This window comes from Neophocaena asiaeorientalis, unplaced genomic scaffold, assembly GCF_003031525.2.
Source record: "Neophocaena asiaeorientalis asiaeorientalis breed wild unplaced genomic scaffold, Neophocaena_asiaeorientalis_V1.1 scaffold221, whole genome shotgun sequence".
Classification (NCBI taxonomy): domain Eukaryota; kingdom Metazoa; phylum Chordata; class Mammalia; order Artiodactyla; family Phocoenidae; genus Neophocaena; species Neophocaena asiaeorientalis.
The window spans coordinates 719,987-738,488 of record NW_020173766.1 but is presented as its reverse complement, the minus strand read 5'-3'; the positions used below and the strand labels follow the sequence as shown (position 1 = coordinate 738,488).

The 18,502-nt window shown below is 45.1% G+C and overlaps 2 protein-coding genes across 2 annotated transcripts in view; both read left to right on the top strand.

Moving 5' to 3' along the window:
• Window positions 1-3,459, top strand: part of PRSS42 (serine protease 42) — a 4,176-nt gene extending 717 nt beyond the window's left edge. Inside the window, 3 exon segments of the mRNA XM_024751465.1 lie at window positions 602-867; window positions 1,756-1,916; window positions 3,223-3,459. Of these exon segments, the coding sequence (XP_024607233.1) occupies window positions 602-867; window positions 1,756-1,916; window positions 3,223-3,459 (664 nt within the window).
• Window positions 1-11,730, top strand: part of MYL3 (myosin light chain 3) — a 43,131-nt gene extending 31,401 nt beyond the window's left edge. The window contains exon 7 of the mRNA XM_024751469.1: window positions 11,643-11,730. The gene's annotated coding sequence lies outside the window, so the exon portion shown is untranslated. The remainder of the gene's footprint in view (window positions 1-11,642) is intronic.
• Window positions 11,731-18,502: the final 6,772 nt, after the last annotated feature.

The window sequence follows — 18,502 nt, the reverse complement described above, 5'->3', positions numbered from 1 at the left end:
TTCCATTGTATATATGTGCCACATCTTCTTTATCCATTCATCCGATGATGCAGCCCACTGTATTTTAAGGTGAGTAATGACAAGTGGAGATGTGAGAGTTCTGGAGCCAGTCCTGCCCGCCTCAGATACCCACTAGTTTCTGCTGCCCTGCAAGTTGATAAAAACCCAACCCAAACCAAAGCACACACAATAAAAACGGTAGGGATTCTGCACTGGTAGTCTTGTTACTAGGAATACTAGTTTGGTGAACAAAACCAATTGTTTGGGAGAGCAAACCAATTTTTTTTTTTTTTTACATCTTTATTGGAGTATAATTGCTTTACAATGGTGTGTTAGTTTCTGCTTTATAACAAAGTGAATCAGTTATACATATACATATGTTCCCATATCTCTTCCCTCTTGCGTCTCCCTCCCTCCCACCCTCTCCATCCCACCCCTCTAGCGAGCAAACCAATTTTGAGAGTCATTAGGAGGGTTTTTTGGTGATAGGGTCGTAGCGAGAGTGGTGAGAGAGGTTGGGGCCACATTGGGAAACAGCTGATATGTGTGGAAAGGCACAAGGGATGCTTCCCAGGGTCTCTATGAGGGACATGTCCTCCCACAGCTGTTACCGCTGCAGTGTCATGATGGGAGATCGGAGTGTCTGTGGTGAAATCTCAGGGTTGGTGGTTCCTATCAGCCGAGTCATTGTTCACCCTCAGTTCTCAACATGTGGAACTGTTAAATATGACCTTGCTCTTCTCCGGCTCTTCTACCCTGTAAATTTCGCTGGGGTCATCCAGCCTATATGCATCCCTGAGAAGACTTTCCAGGTGGAAGCTGGGACCAGGTGCTGGGTGACTGGATGGGGCAAGCAACAAGAATTCAGTGAGACTGTGAGGCAGGAAGTAACCTTGGGCAGAGGGAGGCAGCTTTATCCCTGGAGTAGGCAACAACACTAAAGGGAGGGGTAGGGAAGCACACCACCTGGCAGGTGGGTTAGGGGGCAGCCAGGCTAATGGTTCCCAGTTGGCTTGAGCCCAGAAGTTGGTTGAGATCTTTTGTTGCCACACAAATATTTGATGGCAGCCGTTTAAGCAAGGCACCAGTTCTGGGAACTAGAGCTGCTCAGGAGAAGAAGAAATACATGGGTGAAGTCTCCTGCAGATTTGTGGGGAACTGTGCCTGGTTGGTTTGGGGGCATTTTTAGGTTCCCTGGGGACAGAGCCAGATGATCTGGAGTTCTCTCCGGGGTGGATTTCTGCTCAGGGGGTGCTGCCAGGCCGAGCTGTCCCTCGCTGGAGGTACCTGCCTTGGTGCCCAGGGACTTTCCTGTCCTTGGGAATGTTGGCAGAGCCCGTGGGCCCCAGTTGGTGAGGCTATAGGGCCTCCTGTCTCTGGGAAGAGGCTGGATTGTTCCTTTGGGTACTACCATTCTGAGAGTCTGTGATCCTGCTTTAAAGTAAAGACACTTTGCTGATGCACCGGTCACCTTTCATTATTACTATTAACGCACAGAGTGACAGATGCGTGGTTATCATTTCTCAGGCTGGTAAGGCCTCGCCTCTTCCTGTCCTGATCTGTTCTTCCTTCTCTTGTCCTGGTTTTGGTTCCTACCTTCTCTTCTCCCCATGTCAGCTTTGGGCTTCAGTTTCCTCCGTTGTCAACTGGGGACAATATCCTCTGTGCTGCCTTCTTCAAGGGGGATTCAAGGTGTTTGGGGGCTTACTGTCCGCCTGTGCAGATCTACCCACTGCTGAGTTTCTTTGCTTGTAGGTGGCCCATTTGTCTCAGTCTTTCTCTGGGAGGTGGACCAATATATCATCTACTATGAAGAATGTAATAGGATGGTCCAGGAGGCCATGCCAACAGGTAAGGATGTAGTACTGGAAGGAATGATCTGTGACTATAATAGTATAGGAAACAATTCTTGTCAGGTAAGTTCATGGGTCTCTTGCCACCTCCGCATTGAGGTTGTCCCCTCAAAGTTTCCTCATTCCCCAGTGGCAGGGCCTGGGTTATTTGCCCCCTCCTTTTCCAGCCTTTAATTAAGGAGATTCAGGGGAGAACCCCTCAGGATGCCCCTGAGCTGGCCTGGCCCATTCCTTCAATAGGGAGCAGCCCTCGCATCCTGGGCGTGCTGCCAGGGTGTGGTGAAGTTGGGGGTGATGATGATAATAATGTAAGTGCCTATAATTGAGTTCCCTCTATGGCGACTTACTGTGCCAGTGTGAGCATTCACCCACATTAGCTCAGTTACCCAGCTCACAACCCCGCAACATAATTATACATATTATTATACAGATGTGGTCCCTACAAGACATAAGTTCAAGGTCCCCCTGGGAGTGCCTGGGCCCACAGTCTCCCCTTTGCACCAAGCAGCCTTTCTGAGCAGGGGGCATCTGAGCCAGGTCTTAGAGGATGAGTATTTGGAGTCTTGGAAAGAGGAGAACATCACTGTTGGGAGAGGGAACATCAAGTACCGAGGCTCAGAGTTCTGAAGAACATGTCGTGTTTAGGGACTGTGTTTCAGGTCTGGAGCAATGAGGTGGCAAATATGGCCCGAGAAGGTGATTGGAATCAGAATATGTGTGGCCTGCAACGCTGTGCTATGTTTCTCGTTCCTGTCCATGCAGGACTGTAGGCCAGGAGTTTGTTTTCACCATGTAGGCAATGGTGTTGAGCCCCGGGCAGGACCTGGGCTGGTGGGGAGGTGAAGGGGTTGTGTTTGAGGTTGAGTCATCAGTTCTTGGTGACTGCCTGTGAGGGTGCGGGTGAGGGAGAGCTTGAGGAGGACTCTGAGTTTCTGACTGAGCTGGTAGATGGGGGGCCACCAGAGCAGTTTTAGCAAAGGATGTGCAGTGTTTGCGTGAGTTGGGGTGACTATGTGGGATGTCTGAGAGTGTAGCTTAGAGTATGGAGGGAGCTGGTTATATGGTCAGGAGCTCTAGAGAAACTTTAGGCTAGGTGTAAGGATTTAGGAGGCTCCATGCAAAGGTGGTATTCAAAGTGTTTAACAACCACTGTGGTATAGTAAATGACCAGTCATAATATCCTCAGAAGATACTAAAGTTTTCCAATTGACTATTCAGTTCTCAGTTCTCAAAATCAAGAAATCTGGGCCTGGGAGATGTCTGGGGAAGGCCCACAGGTGCCTGTCTTTCAGCGCCTTGCAGTGCAATCAGCCTGCCCTGAAGTGGGTGCTCTTCCATTCCTGCGGTTTGTTTCTTTCTCTTTTTCCAGGGAGATTCTGGGGACCCACTGGTCTGTCAATATAATACCACATGGGTCCAGATAGGGATTGTGAGCTGGGGTGTCAGCTGTGGTTGTAAAATTTCACCTGGAGTTTATACAGATACTGCCTTCTACACTAAGTGGCTAGTTGCAGTGGTGAACCAGGCTACCTCTTTGTATCCAGTGGTGCTCCTCATCCTACTGGTGTGTCTGGTACTGCCTCTGGGCATCCTGGCGACCCTGTGATCACCCTGGCCCACACCCCCTTCTGTTTCTGAGTCTCACACTAGCCCTGCCTCTGACCTGCCACTTCTACTCAATGCCCTTTCCTCAATTTCGTTTGGGATCCACTGACCCTGTGGAGATCCACATGACAGAGAGTGGCAGCAGGAAAGGAACCCTGGAAGTTTCCTGGCCTGTGGATCCAGGAACCTGCCTCATCCACACCTACACCTTGGCTGTGCTCTGCCTGCCAGGAAGAAGTGGGTGAAACCATCCCAGCTGGATGGCCAGTGACCTGCCAGGTGATGCTTCATGTTGCTTCATCCGCATCTTGGAGAACACCTAGCAAAGGAGGGACATCATCTCCGGTGAAACAGCGTTAGACCTGACACTTTTTCAAACCAGTCCGCTTGGTGATTGTTGGGAGAGAGTGAGGAGGCATCACCATGTCCACGTCTGACTCAGCTGTCTGGGTTGGGAGAAGGTCCCCTGCTGCCCAGTGCGGATGCATCTGCGTGTCCAGCCTCTGCCACACAAGCCCTGCTGGGGCAACTCAGTCTAGGAACCCCCTTCCCAGTGCTCCAGCGGCCACATCCAGGCTCACTCCAAGTTGTGTTGAGGCGTCAAGGAGTGCAGAGATTTCTGATGTCAACTGAATAAATGTTTGAAGAGTCGTGTGTGTGTTCTGGTGTGTGTGTTCTCTACTGGTCTGGGATCACTGAAGAGAACTTACATTTAGCTTAGGAAAGTGTTTGTGATCCTTTTTAAACCCTGGAGTGATGTGATGTGATGTGAGTTGACAGGTAGCTTTAGCAGTTGGGTCCTGCTGCTGTGTTCCTCATAGCCATTAGCATCTCTGCAGGGAACTTTGTGGATGAGTTTGCTAGCCAATGCATCTGGGAAGGAGGAAGTGAGAGAGACTGGAAGTAAGAGAGGGGTCAGGGCATTGGGCCCAAACATCAAGCCCTTTTTCTGTGTGTTTCTGCCACTCCCCTTCTTGGTAAATAGAGTCTTGAGCACCAGACTGCCTTGGCCAGGCTATGGAGAACGGCACTGAGACTTAGGGAGGGGACAGGTTGGGGTGCTTACTGTGTCTGTGCTGGCTTATTTCCTTCATTACCATATCGTCCCAAATTAGCTCTTTGTCATGATGCAGAGCACTTCACTTTTCCTTGATTTCTCTCGTGAAAGTTTGAGGTTGCCTTTTTTTAGGAGAGGATTAGCGCATTTTGCATATGGGAAGAGGTGCAAGTGAATAGTTAGGTGAATAAAAAAGTGGACTGGGGTAAAGCTTGATAATCCTCTCTTGTGGCGCCTTTCATCCCCTTCCTTCTGGGCATATAGTGGATCAGAATAAAGAGTACATTTCCAACCTTCCCACATATCTAAGTTTGGCAATAAGTTCTGGCCAATAAAGTATAAACAGAAATGTTGGGTATGAATTTTGGAAAGTATCCTTAAAAGGAGAACAAGCCCTTCATCACCTTCTTCTTTCCTGGCTAGAATGTATACATGGTGACTGGAGCTTGCGCAGCTATCTTGGGACATGAGGAACATGTTAAGGGTATGGAACAGAAATTCAGAAGGAGCTTGACTCCTTGGAATTTATAGGGCTGCCATCACAGCTCTTTATGCAAGAGAGAAATAAACTTCTCTTTTAATTAAGCCACCATCACCTTCAGTCTCACTTGCTCACAGAAAAACCTCAATCTAACTAATTCAGTTGATATTATCTGGAGCTTTATTTCTGGATTGTTAGGAATATAAGTTTTTAAAGTCATTTCTTATTTAGACTAAATTCTTCTTTATTCCTACTTTGCTGTATGCCATTGCTTCCTTCTCTCTTCATATTTATTTATTTATTTATTTATTTATTTTTGCGGTACGCGGGCTTCTCACTGCTGTAGCCTCTCCCATTGCGGAGCACAGGCTCCGGACGCACAGGCTCAGCAGCCATGGGCCTAGCCGCTCTGCGGCATGTGGGATCTTCCCGGACTGGGGCATGAACCCGTGTCCCCTGCATCGGCAGGCGGACTCTCAACCACTGCGCCACCAGGAAAGCCCGTGTATTCATATTTTAAAATTGGTAAGGTTAAAAGCTTATGTTGATGAATGACTATTATCTCAATGCATTTCTATATTATTTTCTTTATTGAGGTATAATTTATTCATAGTACAATGCACACATTGCACTGTACAATTTTATGAGTTTTAACAAATGTATACCCATGCTAACATCACCCAAATCATGATAGAGAACATTTCCATCAATCCAGTTGTTCCCTTATATTCCCTTCTATCATCCCCTCCCAGAGGCAACCTTTGTTCTGTTTACTGTCAGATTAGATTTGCAGGTTATTGCATCTCACATTAATGGAATCATACAGTAAGTGTTCTTTTGGGTCTACCTTCCACATAGGTAGGGGAAGTTTTTGTCTTCTTTTTTCTTTCAGTTTTATTGAGATATAATTGACATATAGCACTGTATAAGTTTAAGGGATACAGCATAATGATTTGACCTATATACATCATGAAATGATTACCACAGTAAGTTTAGTGAACATCCATCATCTCATATAAACACAAAATTAAAGAAATAGCAAAATAGTTTTCTTTGTGAGAACTCTTACAATTCGCTCTCAACAACTTTCATATATAGCATACAACAGTGTTAATTATACATATCATGTTGTACATTACATCCCTAGTACTTATTTATCTTTTTTCAAAAATGTATTTATTTTATTCATTTATTTATTTATTTTGGCTGTGTTGGGTCTTTGTTGCTGCACGCGGGCTTTCTCTAGTTGTGGCGAGCGGGGGCTACTCTTCGTTGTACGCAGGCTTCTCATTGAGGTGGCTTCTCTTGTCTTGGAGCATGGGCTCTAGGCACGTGAGCTTCAATAGTTGTGGCATGTGGGTTCAGTAGTTGTGGCTTGTGGGTTCTAGAGTGCAGGCTCAGTAGTTGTGGCACATGGGCTTAGTTGCTCCACGGCATGTGGAATCTTTCCGGACCAGGGCTTGAACTGCTGTCCCATGCATTGGCAGGCGGATTCTTAACCACTGCGCCACCAGGGGAGCTCACTTATTTATCTTATAACTGGAAGTTTGTACCTTTTGACTGCCTTCATCGAATTCCACGTATTGTTTTTGAGATTCATCCATGTTGTCATGTGTATCATCAGTTCATTCCTTTTTATTGCAGAATAGTTACCCATTATGTGAATTTTCCACAGTTTGTTTATTCTCCTGTTGATGGACATTTGAGTTGTTTCTCGTTTGGGGTTATTATGAATAAAGCTGCTGATAAACATTCTAGTACAGGACTTATTGTGCCTATATGCTTTTGCTTCTATTGGGAATAAACCTAGGAGCGGAGCTGCTGGTTCACAGAGTAGATGTATGGTTAACTTTATTAGAAATTTCCAAAGTTTTCCAAATTAGTTGTACCATTTTATACTCCTGCTAGCAATAAATGAGACTTCCACTTGATCCACATCCTCATCGGTAGTTGATGGGGATTCCCAGTTCTAATAGGTATGAAATGGTATCTCCCCGAGGTTTTAATTTTGCATTTCCCTGTAACTAATGGTATCGAGCACCTTTTCATATACTAATGCTCATATGTATATCTTCTTTTGTGAATCATCTTTTCAATTCTTTTGCTCATTTTAAATCAAGATGCTTGTCTTTTTATTGCTGGGTTGTAAGTAGTCTTCATAGATTCTGATTAGAGTCCTAAGTCTGTGATGTACTTTTTTCACTTTTTAACTTGAGGTTGCAAAAATTTTTCTTCTATTTTTTCTCCTATGAGCCTTATAATTTTAGCTTTTACATTTAGGTCTATGGCCTACAGATTTTGGGGCGCAGAGTGAGATAGGGAACAAGGTGTAGTTTTCTCTATCTTTAATTTTTATCCAGTTCCATTTGTTGAAAATACATTTATTTTCACATTGATTTGCATTGGTACTTTGGTAAAATTTAATTGGCAGTATATATATGCATCTTTCTGGACTCTATTCAGTTCCTTATCTATTTGTATATTCTTATGTCAACTTCACAGTGTCCTAGTTATTATAGCTTTGTAGTTAGTCTTGAAATTTGGTAATGTTATACCTCCAAATTTGTTCATGTGTTTCAATCTGGAGCTTTTTTTTTAAAAATTGACAAGCTGATTCTAAAATATGTATGGAAAAGCAAAGGACCTAGAATAACTGCAATAAAGAACTACTGGATGTCAAGACTTAGTATAAAGGTATAGCAATCAAGACAGTGTGGTATTGGCATAAGGGCAGACATATAGATCAGTGGAACAGGATAGAGAGTCCAGAAATAGATCCACATGTATATGGCCAGTTGATTTTAACAAAGGTACCAAGATAATTCAACTGGAGATAGGATAGTCTTTTTAGTAAATGATGCTGGAACAATGGGACATTTGTATACAAAAATAAAATAAAGTGACTCAATCCTTACTTTGTATTATGTAGAAAAAATAACTCAAAATGGATTATAGAACTAAATGTAAAAAACTTAAAAGAAAAATCTTCGTGACCCTTGAGTAGGCAAAGATTCTTTATATAGGATGCAAAAAGCATGAACCATACAAGAAAAAAAAAAAAAAAGGTTATATCAAAATGAAAATCTTCTGTTCTTTGAAAGACACTGTTAAGAAAATGAAAATAAAAGCCACAGACTGGAAGAAAGTAGCAACAATGGCTGCTCAAAGACTTATATATGAATGTTCATAGCATCTTTATCCATAATAGCTTGAATCTAGAAACAACTCAAATGTCTGTCAGCAGATAAATGATAGCCACTGAAATACTACTTGGCAATCAAAAAGAATAAACTGCTGTTATACACAGGAACATGAATGAATTCAAAAACATTATGTTGAGTGAAAGAAGCCAGACCTGGAAGAGTACAATAAAGTGAAAAGACAAATCATGATTGTGAAATGATATTTGAAACACACATTACCAACAAAGGATTAGTATACATAAAAAAACTGAACAAAAAATACTTTAAAAGCAGCTCAAATGTAAAATTGAGTAGATGTTATGAACAAACATTTTATAGAAAGAAGGCACAAATGATAAGTAAAGATATGAAAATATACTCAACTTCAGGGAAATGCAAATTAAAACCATAAAAAGGTATAATTTTATGCCCATCATGTGGGAAAAGCTCATAACTGTGGGAATAACTGTTGAGAAGAATGGGGATAATAGAAAGAGTCACACTGATAGTGGGAGTGTAATTTGGTAAAACTACTTTGAAAATTGGCATTATAAACTAAAAAATACAAATGAACATATTTACACATGAATTGTTGACATCGAAGGTCATAACTCAGAAGACACAGGTAATTCAAAAGACACACATTGAAACAGAGGACTCCTAATCAAAAGTGAAAATATACCATGAGTATGCATAGAAAACCAGTTGTTCTACTTTTTTGAAAGACTGGAATTGTTAAGAGTTAGCATTTCTCTCAGCTACACTCTTAACCCTCCTATATCTAACATCCTCAGCAGGTATTTAATAGTTTCTCCTTTCAGATCAGAATTCTTGATCACTTTAAAGGCCCAATGAGGTACCTCTCTCAATTTAGACTGGTAAGCAATCTTCCCAGTTAGGAGAACAATTTTGGAGTTTCTTAATGCTGGTGAGGAACTGTCCCTCTCCACACATTAGTCCTTTGTGACTTCTTTGATGCAGGCGCTGTGTCTTCATTCGATGGCCTTTAAGATTCCTCCCGTAGGTCAACTACAGTATGAGCTTTAAAAGCTGCCTTAACTTTTCAGACACTTTTTACCTCCCTGCAGGTTTCCAGTTGCAAAGCAGAGAGAATTTTCAACTCAAACTACCAAGCACTTATGTCTTAAGTAGCCAGAGTAGTAATGAGAAGGAAAGGATGAAGACTCTCAAACTCTCCAACCTTTTTCCTTCCCTACGTTTCTAAGTGACTGCCTCTCTAAGAAGTCAGGATTCCCAGAGCAAGCAAGATAGGAAGAGGAGGGAGTCACCAAGGAGTCAGATTCCAACTCCATTACCAGATTTTTTAGGAATTTGTCAAAACCTGGGCTAACCCCAGGCTTTGAATTAAGCATTTTTTTTAAAAAAACAAAAAACTGAGGTGACCGTTTCAGGGTACCAAGAGACCTAGAGATCAGTCTAAGCTTTCTGTTATCTATTTAAAAAAAGAAACTCAAAGTTATATTGTAGGGCAATGAAGAAATATCCAGTGTGGAGTTTGATTTCCCATTATAAACAGCTAGAAAACTAGATGGAGTAAAAGAAACGATTTTTCAGACATCAGGACAATAGGCAGCATTAGCACAGTGATCCTGGAGAGAAGGAATCAAGTGAGACAAACCCTGTAACTGTCCTGGATTCCTAAGCAGAGGCAATTTTCAGATGGCACAGGGAGAGAAACCCAAACAGAGCATGATGGTATCACGAAGTTAAGGAGACAAGAGATTGGCATTCAGGAAGGCTAGGTATCTGGAGTTTGCAGGTCAGAATACTGTAGAGAAGTGTTGGTAAACTATGGTTTGTGGGCCAGTTCCAGACATAGCCTGTTTTTGTACTGACCTAAGGATGATTTACACCCTTTTTTTTTTTTCTCCGGTACGCGGTCCTCTCACTGTTGTGGCCTCTCCTGTTGCGGAGCACAGGCTCCGGATGCACAGGCTCAGCGGCCATGGCTCACGGGCCCAGCCGCTCTGCGGCATGTGGGATCTTCCCGGACCGGGGCACGAACTCGTGTCCCCTGCATCGGCAGGCAGACTCTCAACCACTGCGCCACCAGGGAAGCCCAGATTTACACACTTCTAAAAAGTTTTAAAAAAAGAATATGTGGCAGAGTCCATGTGTGACCTGCAAAGCCTAAAATATTTACTGTTTGTCTCTTTACAGAGAAGGTTTGCCAATCCCTGCTGGGTAGGATGGAGATATGCAGAGAAAGAACTCCAGAAACCTGCAGAACAATCCCCTTTAGTCTTTGGCTGAATACTGATCTGTACACACGTAGGTTAAATTTCCAGGAGGCTAGGCAAAAGAACAAAGAACATCTGCCAGGGAACTATAAGGTGAACCAGCCTCAGAGCCCACAAGGCACTAGGAAACATTCCAGTTTCATCCATCCAGAGGGGAGGGACTTCACTGTCTACTCAGGTTATCAGTAGAGACCCTGCAAGGCTCACACCTTAGTATTAAGGCTGAGGTAACCCTAGGGTAAAGGCACACTTAACAGAAGACAGCTGGGTTATCATTCTCTTCCAAAATGTATTTTTCTGGTTGAAGTGTATGAAAAAACCTAGTCTCACATAAATATACAGCTGGAAAAGGGAGGAGTATTTTAATAAACTTTTCAAGTAATTGAGGATTTAAAAAAATCATTTTGTAATACACCAAAACTTGACAAGTGGTAGTTTTTTGCAATGTGGAATATGAAACTTTTTGAACTTTTTGTACTTATTACATTAAAATCCATTGGTCTACCTTTCACTCCAAATGGATCTTTTGAAGCTATGCATAATTTTGTAAGTCATTGAAAAATATTGGTTCACTTAGTTATGCAGAGTTTCCAAATGTTGACACATTTCATTACACAACATCAGAAAATCACATTCACTCATGTTACCACTACTGTTGTCAGAAAAGTATTTAATGATCGGAAAGCTGTTGAGCTCATGGTAGCAAATATAAATTTTCCAAAATTCAAATTCTCACCTCTAAGCTCAAATTTTATCATTGCCAACAAGTACTGTCAGTTGTTTTCTTCAAAGTTGCAGACTCTAACTTTATTTTTGAGAAGATGTCTGCCAAATATGCATCTAAATAACCTCAGTTTGTTAGTCACTCTTTTTAAGTAAAAATGATGTCCCATGATAAAAGCAGCTAATTCAGCTCACAACTCAAACAATTGTACAGCTTGCTTGAGTTAACATCCAACTTCTTTATACAGCAGCAGTGCTTTGTGCATAATTGTCATTTCATTACACAAAATCTTAAATGTGGATTAAAGGGTCAGTACTTAATAAAATTAATAATTTTTACTTCTCCATCAAGGACATTTGAAAAGTGAATCTGGACTGATTGATTCCAGGAGCGGGATATCACCCTTGTCATTATGCTACAATATGTAAGACTCTGTCTGGCTGGAAGACTCACTCTATGTGTCTTCCTCTCCTTGCTAGCTTTGAAGAAGCAAGCTGCCATGAGTCCTACAGCCAAAGGAAACGAATTCAGGCAACAACTGATTGAGCTTGGAAGCAAACTCTTCTCTAGTCGAGTCTCCTGGTGGATGAGAACCCAGCCCTGGCTGACACCTTGATTGCAGCCTTACAGAAGACCCAGGTAAGCTGTACCTGGACTCCTGGCCCACAGGAACTGTGAGATAATAAACGTCAGTTTCTTTTAAGCCACTGAATTTGTGATTATTTGTTACAAAGCAGAGAAAACTAATACAGAGGCCATTCCCATATGTGATAAAGCCTCTAGCTTCTGTATAATGAAGTTCATGATAGTTCCGGTGGGTCTTTTAATCATGTACCTACTTTGCACCTTCCTGACCAAAAATCAGGTCCTTATGTCTAAGGTGATGTTACTCAGGATTCCATGATGGTAAGTCAGAACTTCCATGAGTCCGCTGATGGTGGTGTCAACAAAGGCATTATAGGCAGGCAGTTCTAGCTATATATAGAATATAAATGTGTATATATAACCCCTGAATAACTAGTGCAACAGTAGTCTACTTTCATCTGGCACCAAGATTTTGAGCCCATCTGTGAACCAGGCCCAGGTTTTTTCTTCTTTCATCCGTTGGTCATAGGATATACCGTATCAGGCTATGGGTGTGAACTGATGGAGAATTGTTTCAATTCAATACAAATAAGTGACATGGGGGTCTAGGCCTTTTCTCTGCACAACTTACTTGTGTCTTCAAGACTGCCATGATCCAATCCCAAATGTATCACTTCCAGTGAGTCATGAATTGCTTTTTCCAACTGAGTTTACGACTTAGTGAATTTGGCTAAATTTCCATCTTATGATAGGAGGTGCTGGTCTCTTAGTCATTTAATGTCCCATGGTCTGGCATTTAGTTTCTTTTTAGGATTCAGTAGTGTGGCAGGAGTTGCTTTTCAAAGGATATACAGTTTCTTTGCAGCAGAGAGTATGGTCGTGCTCCAGAACTGTAGGGATCTATACTGTGACTCTCTGATTAGGACATAACAGACTCCTTACAGCATTTTAATTCACCACAGCAAACTCTAGCACCATAGGATTTGCCAGGTCATATAGACCTAGTGACATGGCTGCTTATATCACAGTCTGACTTTCTCTCTTGACGGAGAAACTGCAAAACATTGTGGCCACTTTTATGTATGTCATCTAGGTTAGTCTCCTTTTCTCAAGATTAAAAAATTTTATCACATTCTTTTTTGCGATGTAAGGTAATATATTCACAGGTTCCAGGGATCAGAATGTGGATTTCTTTGGGAAGCCATTATTCTGTCTACTACAAGGTTGTTTCCAAATGTTGGCTGTCATGAATTTAGCCACTGTAAACATTTGTAAAAGTATTTGTGTGTGTGTGTTTGTGCGTGTGTGTGTGTGTGTACATAAATCTTTATTTCTCTGGGATAAATGCCCAGGAGTACAATTACTGAGTCATATAGTAATTGTATGTTTTGTTTTATAAGAAACTGTTGATCCGTTTTCCAAAGTGGCTGTAATATTTTATATTCCTACCACGGTGTATGAGTGATCCAATATCTCTGCATCCGTGTCAGTATTGGTGTTGTCATTATTTTTAAATTTTAGCTAGCCTGTTAGATGTGTGGTGATATTTCACTGTGGTTTTAATTTGCATTCCACTAATGGCTCTTTTCACGTGGATGTTGACTTTTTGAAAGATATCGGTATCATTTCTAACTCAGTGGTTAGTAACGTTCAGCGCAACATTTATATTGAGGAATTAAAATTTTTACTGCCAACAAGAAGGGGAGGGAAACGCCGGTAAAGGCCTGATGCAGCCCCACAGGGAGTTCCGGGTACATCTCTGTGCGGCGGTGGCGCGGCTGCCACTCTCTGTGGCCAGCAACCTAGGCCAGGGGACGCTGAGCGCCTGGGAGGCACACCGTTAATGAGTCCACGCAGAGCTGGGAAGAGAAAGGAGTCGCCTGAGTCACGACTCCGAGGCCCCGTCCGGTCCAGGCCCTGAACCTCAGATGACCCCACAGGCGCCGGGGACCAGTTTCCCCGCCCAGCCCTGTTTCCCGCCAACAGGAGGGCAGGTGCGGAGCCGCCGCGAGGGGGCGCTGCAGAGCGCGGAGGCGACCAGAGGTACCATGGCGTCCCCGGGCGTACTCCGCAGCGGCGGCGGATCCCTGGGCCTCCTGGTCTGGCTCCTGGTCCTTCAACCTCGGCTCAGTGAGGCCCGGGCGGGCGGGGAGGGGGCGCAGGGCTGGTCGGCGCTGACCTCAGGCTCTCCACCCATCTCGCGGGGCGGCCGCGAGGACGCCAGGGCAGCCGCCCGTGGAAGCTGCCTCCTCGAGGGCTTCCGGGAACTTCGGGGGCCACGGAATCCCGTATAACTGCGGCAGCCCCCGATTTGGTGGCGTTTACCCTAGGTGACTCTGATTCTTACAAGGCTCTGACACCTCCACATACACCAGCACCAGGAGGGACCAAACGACCGCAGCTCTTTCCTTCAGGTGATGTTTCCGGGCCAAGCCCTGCGGCAGAGAACTGGCCTGGTCTGAGGGGCATGGGCCCCTGCCCTGGGGGAGGAGGCTCTCAGGGGGACACGAATTTTCCCTGGGGGGGTCTGAGTGGACCCAACCCTGTCCTTGAGATCTGAGAGGACATGATCATTCTCTGAGGAGTCTTAGGGGATACAGACCTGCCCTGGGGTCGGAGGGGACATGGCATTGCTCTGAAGGTTCTGAGACTTCTGAGGATTATCTGGCTCTGGTCGTGGTGGCGTCAGCGGCTTTACTTTCAGTCCTCTCCCTTCATTGACCTGCTCTAGTACGTGGCCATTGGACTTCAAGGGTAGGTAGCGGAAGGCCGGCCCCAGAGAGGAAGTGGCCTTGGCAAGTCAGCCTGAGATCAATGATAAACACATATGCGGAGGCTCCCTCATTGCCAGTTGGTGGGTGCTGACCGCGGCCCACTGCATATTTGGGTGAGTTTTCGGGGTTCCAGGCTTGGGCTCTTGGTCAGGCTGTGTGACCTGGAGCCAGTCCTGACCTCTTCCTGAGCTTCCTCTTCCTCATCTGAAAAAGAGGGTCACAGTCCCTGACTATAGCTCTTCAGGGTACAGTCAGAAGTAGGTGATGTTAGGGCCTTTGGTAGCCTGGAAAGTCAAAATGCAAAATCAAGTTCAAAACTACTTTTTTTTAACCCTGTGCTGAGTAGCCTTCAAGCCAAGTGGCAAGAAGCGGGGAGAGATGCAAGTTGGGAAACAGTGTGTGGGCAGAGACTTGCAAGAGGGAATATTTATGGGGAATAGATTGTAGCTGACCAATTTGGCTAGCTCAGTGGTCTCAAACTTTAATGAGCATGGGAACACCCGCAGAGCTTGTTAAAACAATAATTGCCTGTCCCCAACCGCAGAGTTTCTGATTCAGTAGGTCAGGAGTGGGACCCGAGAATTTGCATCTCTGACAAGCTCCCAGCTGACGTTGGTGCTGCTCATCTGGGGACCAAACGTTGAGAATCACTGGATAGAGTGGCCAGGGGTCCAGGAAGGGATGTGGTCGGGAGGGAGGGAGGGAAGTGACCGATAAGTGGCTTTGGAGATAGGACCAGGCTGGGAAGAACCTAGAAGATGTGGAAGGGGAGTGTAGAGCCTCGAAGATCTCTCTGCAGCCATGTGGAATACACAGTGAAGATGGGAGACATACGCTTGATGCATACCTCCAAAATGGCAATCAAGGTCCCAGTCTGAGACATCGTTATCCACAAATACTTTAATCCTATTGGAACAGTGCAAAATGACATTGCCCTTGCTCTGCTTGCCTTCCCTGTGAATTTCTCCTCGAACATCCAACCTGTGTGCCTCCCTGAAAAGGCTTTCATGGTCCAAGCTGGTACAGAGTGCTGGGTGACTGGCTGGGGAAAACTAGGTGAAAGAGGTGAGACTGTGAAGCAAGATGGCAGCAAACTCGGGCCAGGGAAGGGGCTGCCTGGTGCCCTGGTGTTGGCCTACAAGCTAAAGGGAGAGACAGGGAGGCAATTTTCTAGCAAGTGGGTAAGGGAGGAAGGTAGAGAAGATGCTGGTGGGAGTAATTTGATGGTTTTACAAATTTTTATTAGTACGTCAGGACCTGGGGGCTTGAGTGACAAGCAAAGTGGGTTCTCTCTAGGGTGGATTTAAACTCAGGAGGTGTTGATTTGTCTGCTAATCTGAGCTGTCCCAAACTGAAAGTACCTGCCTCGGTGGATAGGGAGCTTTCTGTGAGTGAGAAGAGGCCAGAGAACTCCTCTGGATGAAAACTGTGGGGCCTCCTATCCCTGGGGCGAGACTAGATTTGGTACCTTTGGGGCATTGCCTGTCTGAGATTCTGATCCCGCTCTAAACTAAAGATGCTTTTCTGATGTACAGGACATCTGTCACTGTTACTAATGATACTCAGAGGGACAGACACTTGGTTTTGACTTCTCAGGTTGCCTCTTCCTGTCCTAATCTGTTCTTCTTTACCTGTCTTGGTTTTGATTCTTACCACTTCCTCTCACCATGTCAACTCTGGGCTTCATTTCCTCTAGTGTCCAATGGGGACAATATCCACTACCCTAAGAGGGCATCTGTATGTAAACACACTGTATTGAGACCCAGAGTGGGTACCAGGGGCTCCTGTTTTGTCCCACTAGGCAGATCCACCTACTCCTAAATTCTCTCTACAGAACCATCACAAGCATCTACACTACTGCTTCAGGAGGCTGAGCTAAGCATTCTTCACTATGAGAGCTGTAATGAGGTGCTCAAAGAAAAGATGGAAAGTCGATTTGACATGGTCAAGAAGGGGGCTATCTGTGGTACCAGCCCCACAGGAAAGGATGCCTGCCAGGTCAGTTCATGGGCCCTTTGTTGCCTCTGCATTTTGGTTGTCCTCCCAGATGTTCCTCATCCACAAGCAGTATGACCTACGTTATGTGGCAGCACCTCCATTCACCTGTCTTCAAGTTAAGAGGATTAAAGGGGACAAGACACCAAGGCTCTGCCAGTCTGGCCTGACCTGATCCTTCAGTAGAGAGGATTTGATGCTGCCTAGAGGGAGACAGGGGAGGAGGGGAGATTCAGGCATGAAATACCAATAATAAACATCAAGTGACAGGAAATGTATACAAGTAAGGACTTTATTCATTATTAATATCTCAGAGTACATACATTTTCTTTGAGACTATTCAATTTTTTGTATACAATTTATTGATGACATATACAAATTTTGTTTGTAAAATTTTTTCAACTCTCACATCTCAGATTCATGGAAACCTAGGGCTGGTGGAGCCTTCGTGGAGCCTTAGGGGAGCCCCATGCATTCCAGTTTCCCAGCGTCTTGCAGTGCATTGAGCCTGTTATGATGTTGATTCTCTTCCATCACTGTGTTTGTTTCTTTCTCTTTCTCTAGGGAGATTCTGGGGGTCCCCTGGTCTGTCAACTTAATGACTCATGGGCCCAGGTGGGGATAGTGAGCTGGGGCATTGGCTGTGGTCGCAGAGGGTATCCAGGAGTTTTTACAGAAGTGAGTTTCTACAAGGATTGGGTCGTTGCTAAAATCAATCAGGCTTCTCATATAGACCCAGCAGGCTACTTCAGCCTAACGCTGTGTCTGGTGCTGCCTCTGGGCATCCTGCCGACCCCGTGATCACCCTGGCCCACACCCCCTTCTGTTTCTGAGTCTCACACTAGCCCTGGCTCTGACCTCCCACTTCTACTCAATGCCCTTTCCTCAATTTTGTTTGGGATCCACTGATCCTGTGGAGATCCACAGGACAGAGAGTGGCAACAAGAAAGGAACCCTGGAAGTTTCCCGGCCTGGTGCTCCAGGAACCTGTGTTGTCCACACCTGCGCCTTGGCTGTGCTCTGCCGGGAAAAAGTGGGTGAAACTGGATGGCCAGTGACCTGCCAGGTGATGCTTCATGATGCTTCATCCGCATCTTGGAGAACATCTAGCAAAGAAGGGACATCATCACCGGTGAAACAGCGTTAGACCTGACACTTTATCAAACCAGTCCGCTTGGTGATTGTTGGGAGAGAGTGAGGAGGCGTCACCATGTCCACGTCTGACTCAGCTGTCTGGGTTGGGAGAAGGTCCCCTGCTGCCCAGTGCGGATGCATCTGAGTGTCCAGCCTCTGCCACACAAGCCCTGCTGGGGCAACTCAGTCTAGGAACCCCCTTCCCAGTGCTCCAGTGTCCACATTCAGGCTCAAGTTGTGTTGAGGCATTAAGGAGTGTGGAGATTTCAGATGTCAACTGAATAAATGCTTGGAGAGTCTCTTGTGTGTTCTGAAGCTCTGCTCTCCTGGCGGTTGTGGAGTTGCACATAACATACTCTAGAGAACTAGCTTCCCACTTAGCCGAGGGAGCTTGCATGGATTCCATTACTCTCTAGAAAGTGTGAGATGAGGAGCCTGACTACCTGGATAGAAGTCTGATGGATGTCTTAGGCAGTGGGTCCAGCGGCCTGTGCTCCTCTTGTAGGTATCAGCATCGCTATAACTGGGGGCATTGCAGTTGAGTCTGGCAGCCTCTGTAGACAAGAACAGGGGAGCGAGAGGGCAGAGACTGGGGCATGGCCCACTCACACAGCCTCGTACCTCTCGTGCTGCCCCGTAACAGGAATGCCTGGAGGAGACCCCATGGGCTTGGTGTCAAGACACTTAGAGCCCAAAGAGCTGAGGTCCCACAGGGGAGGGTAGGAGGAAGGGCCTGGCTGTGTGTGTGTGTGTGTGTGTGTGTGTGTGTGTGTGTGTGTGTGTGTGTGTGTTGCTTCTTTGTCCCTATCAGTAGACCTAGTGTCCCATAGTCCCACCTGGACTGGCTGCTG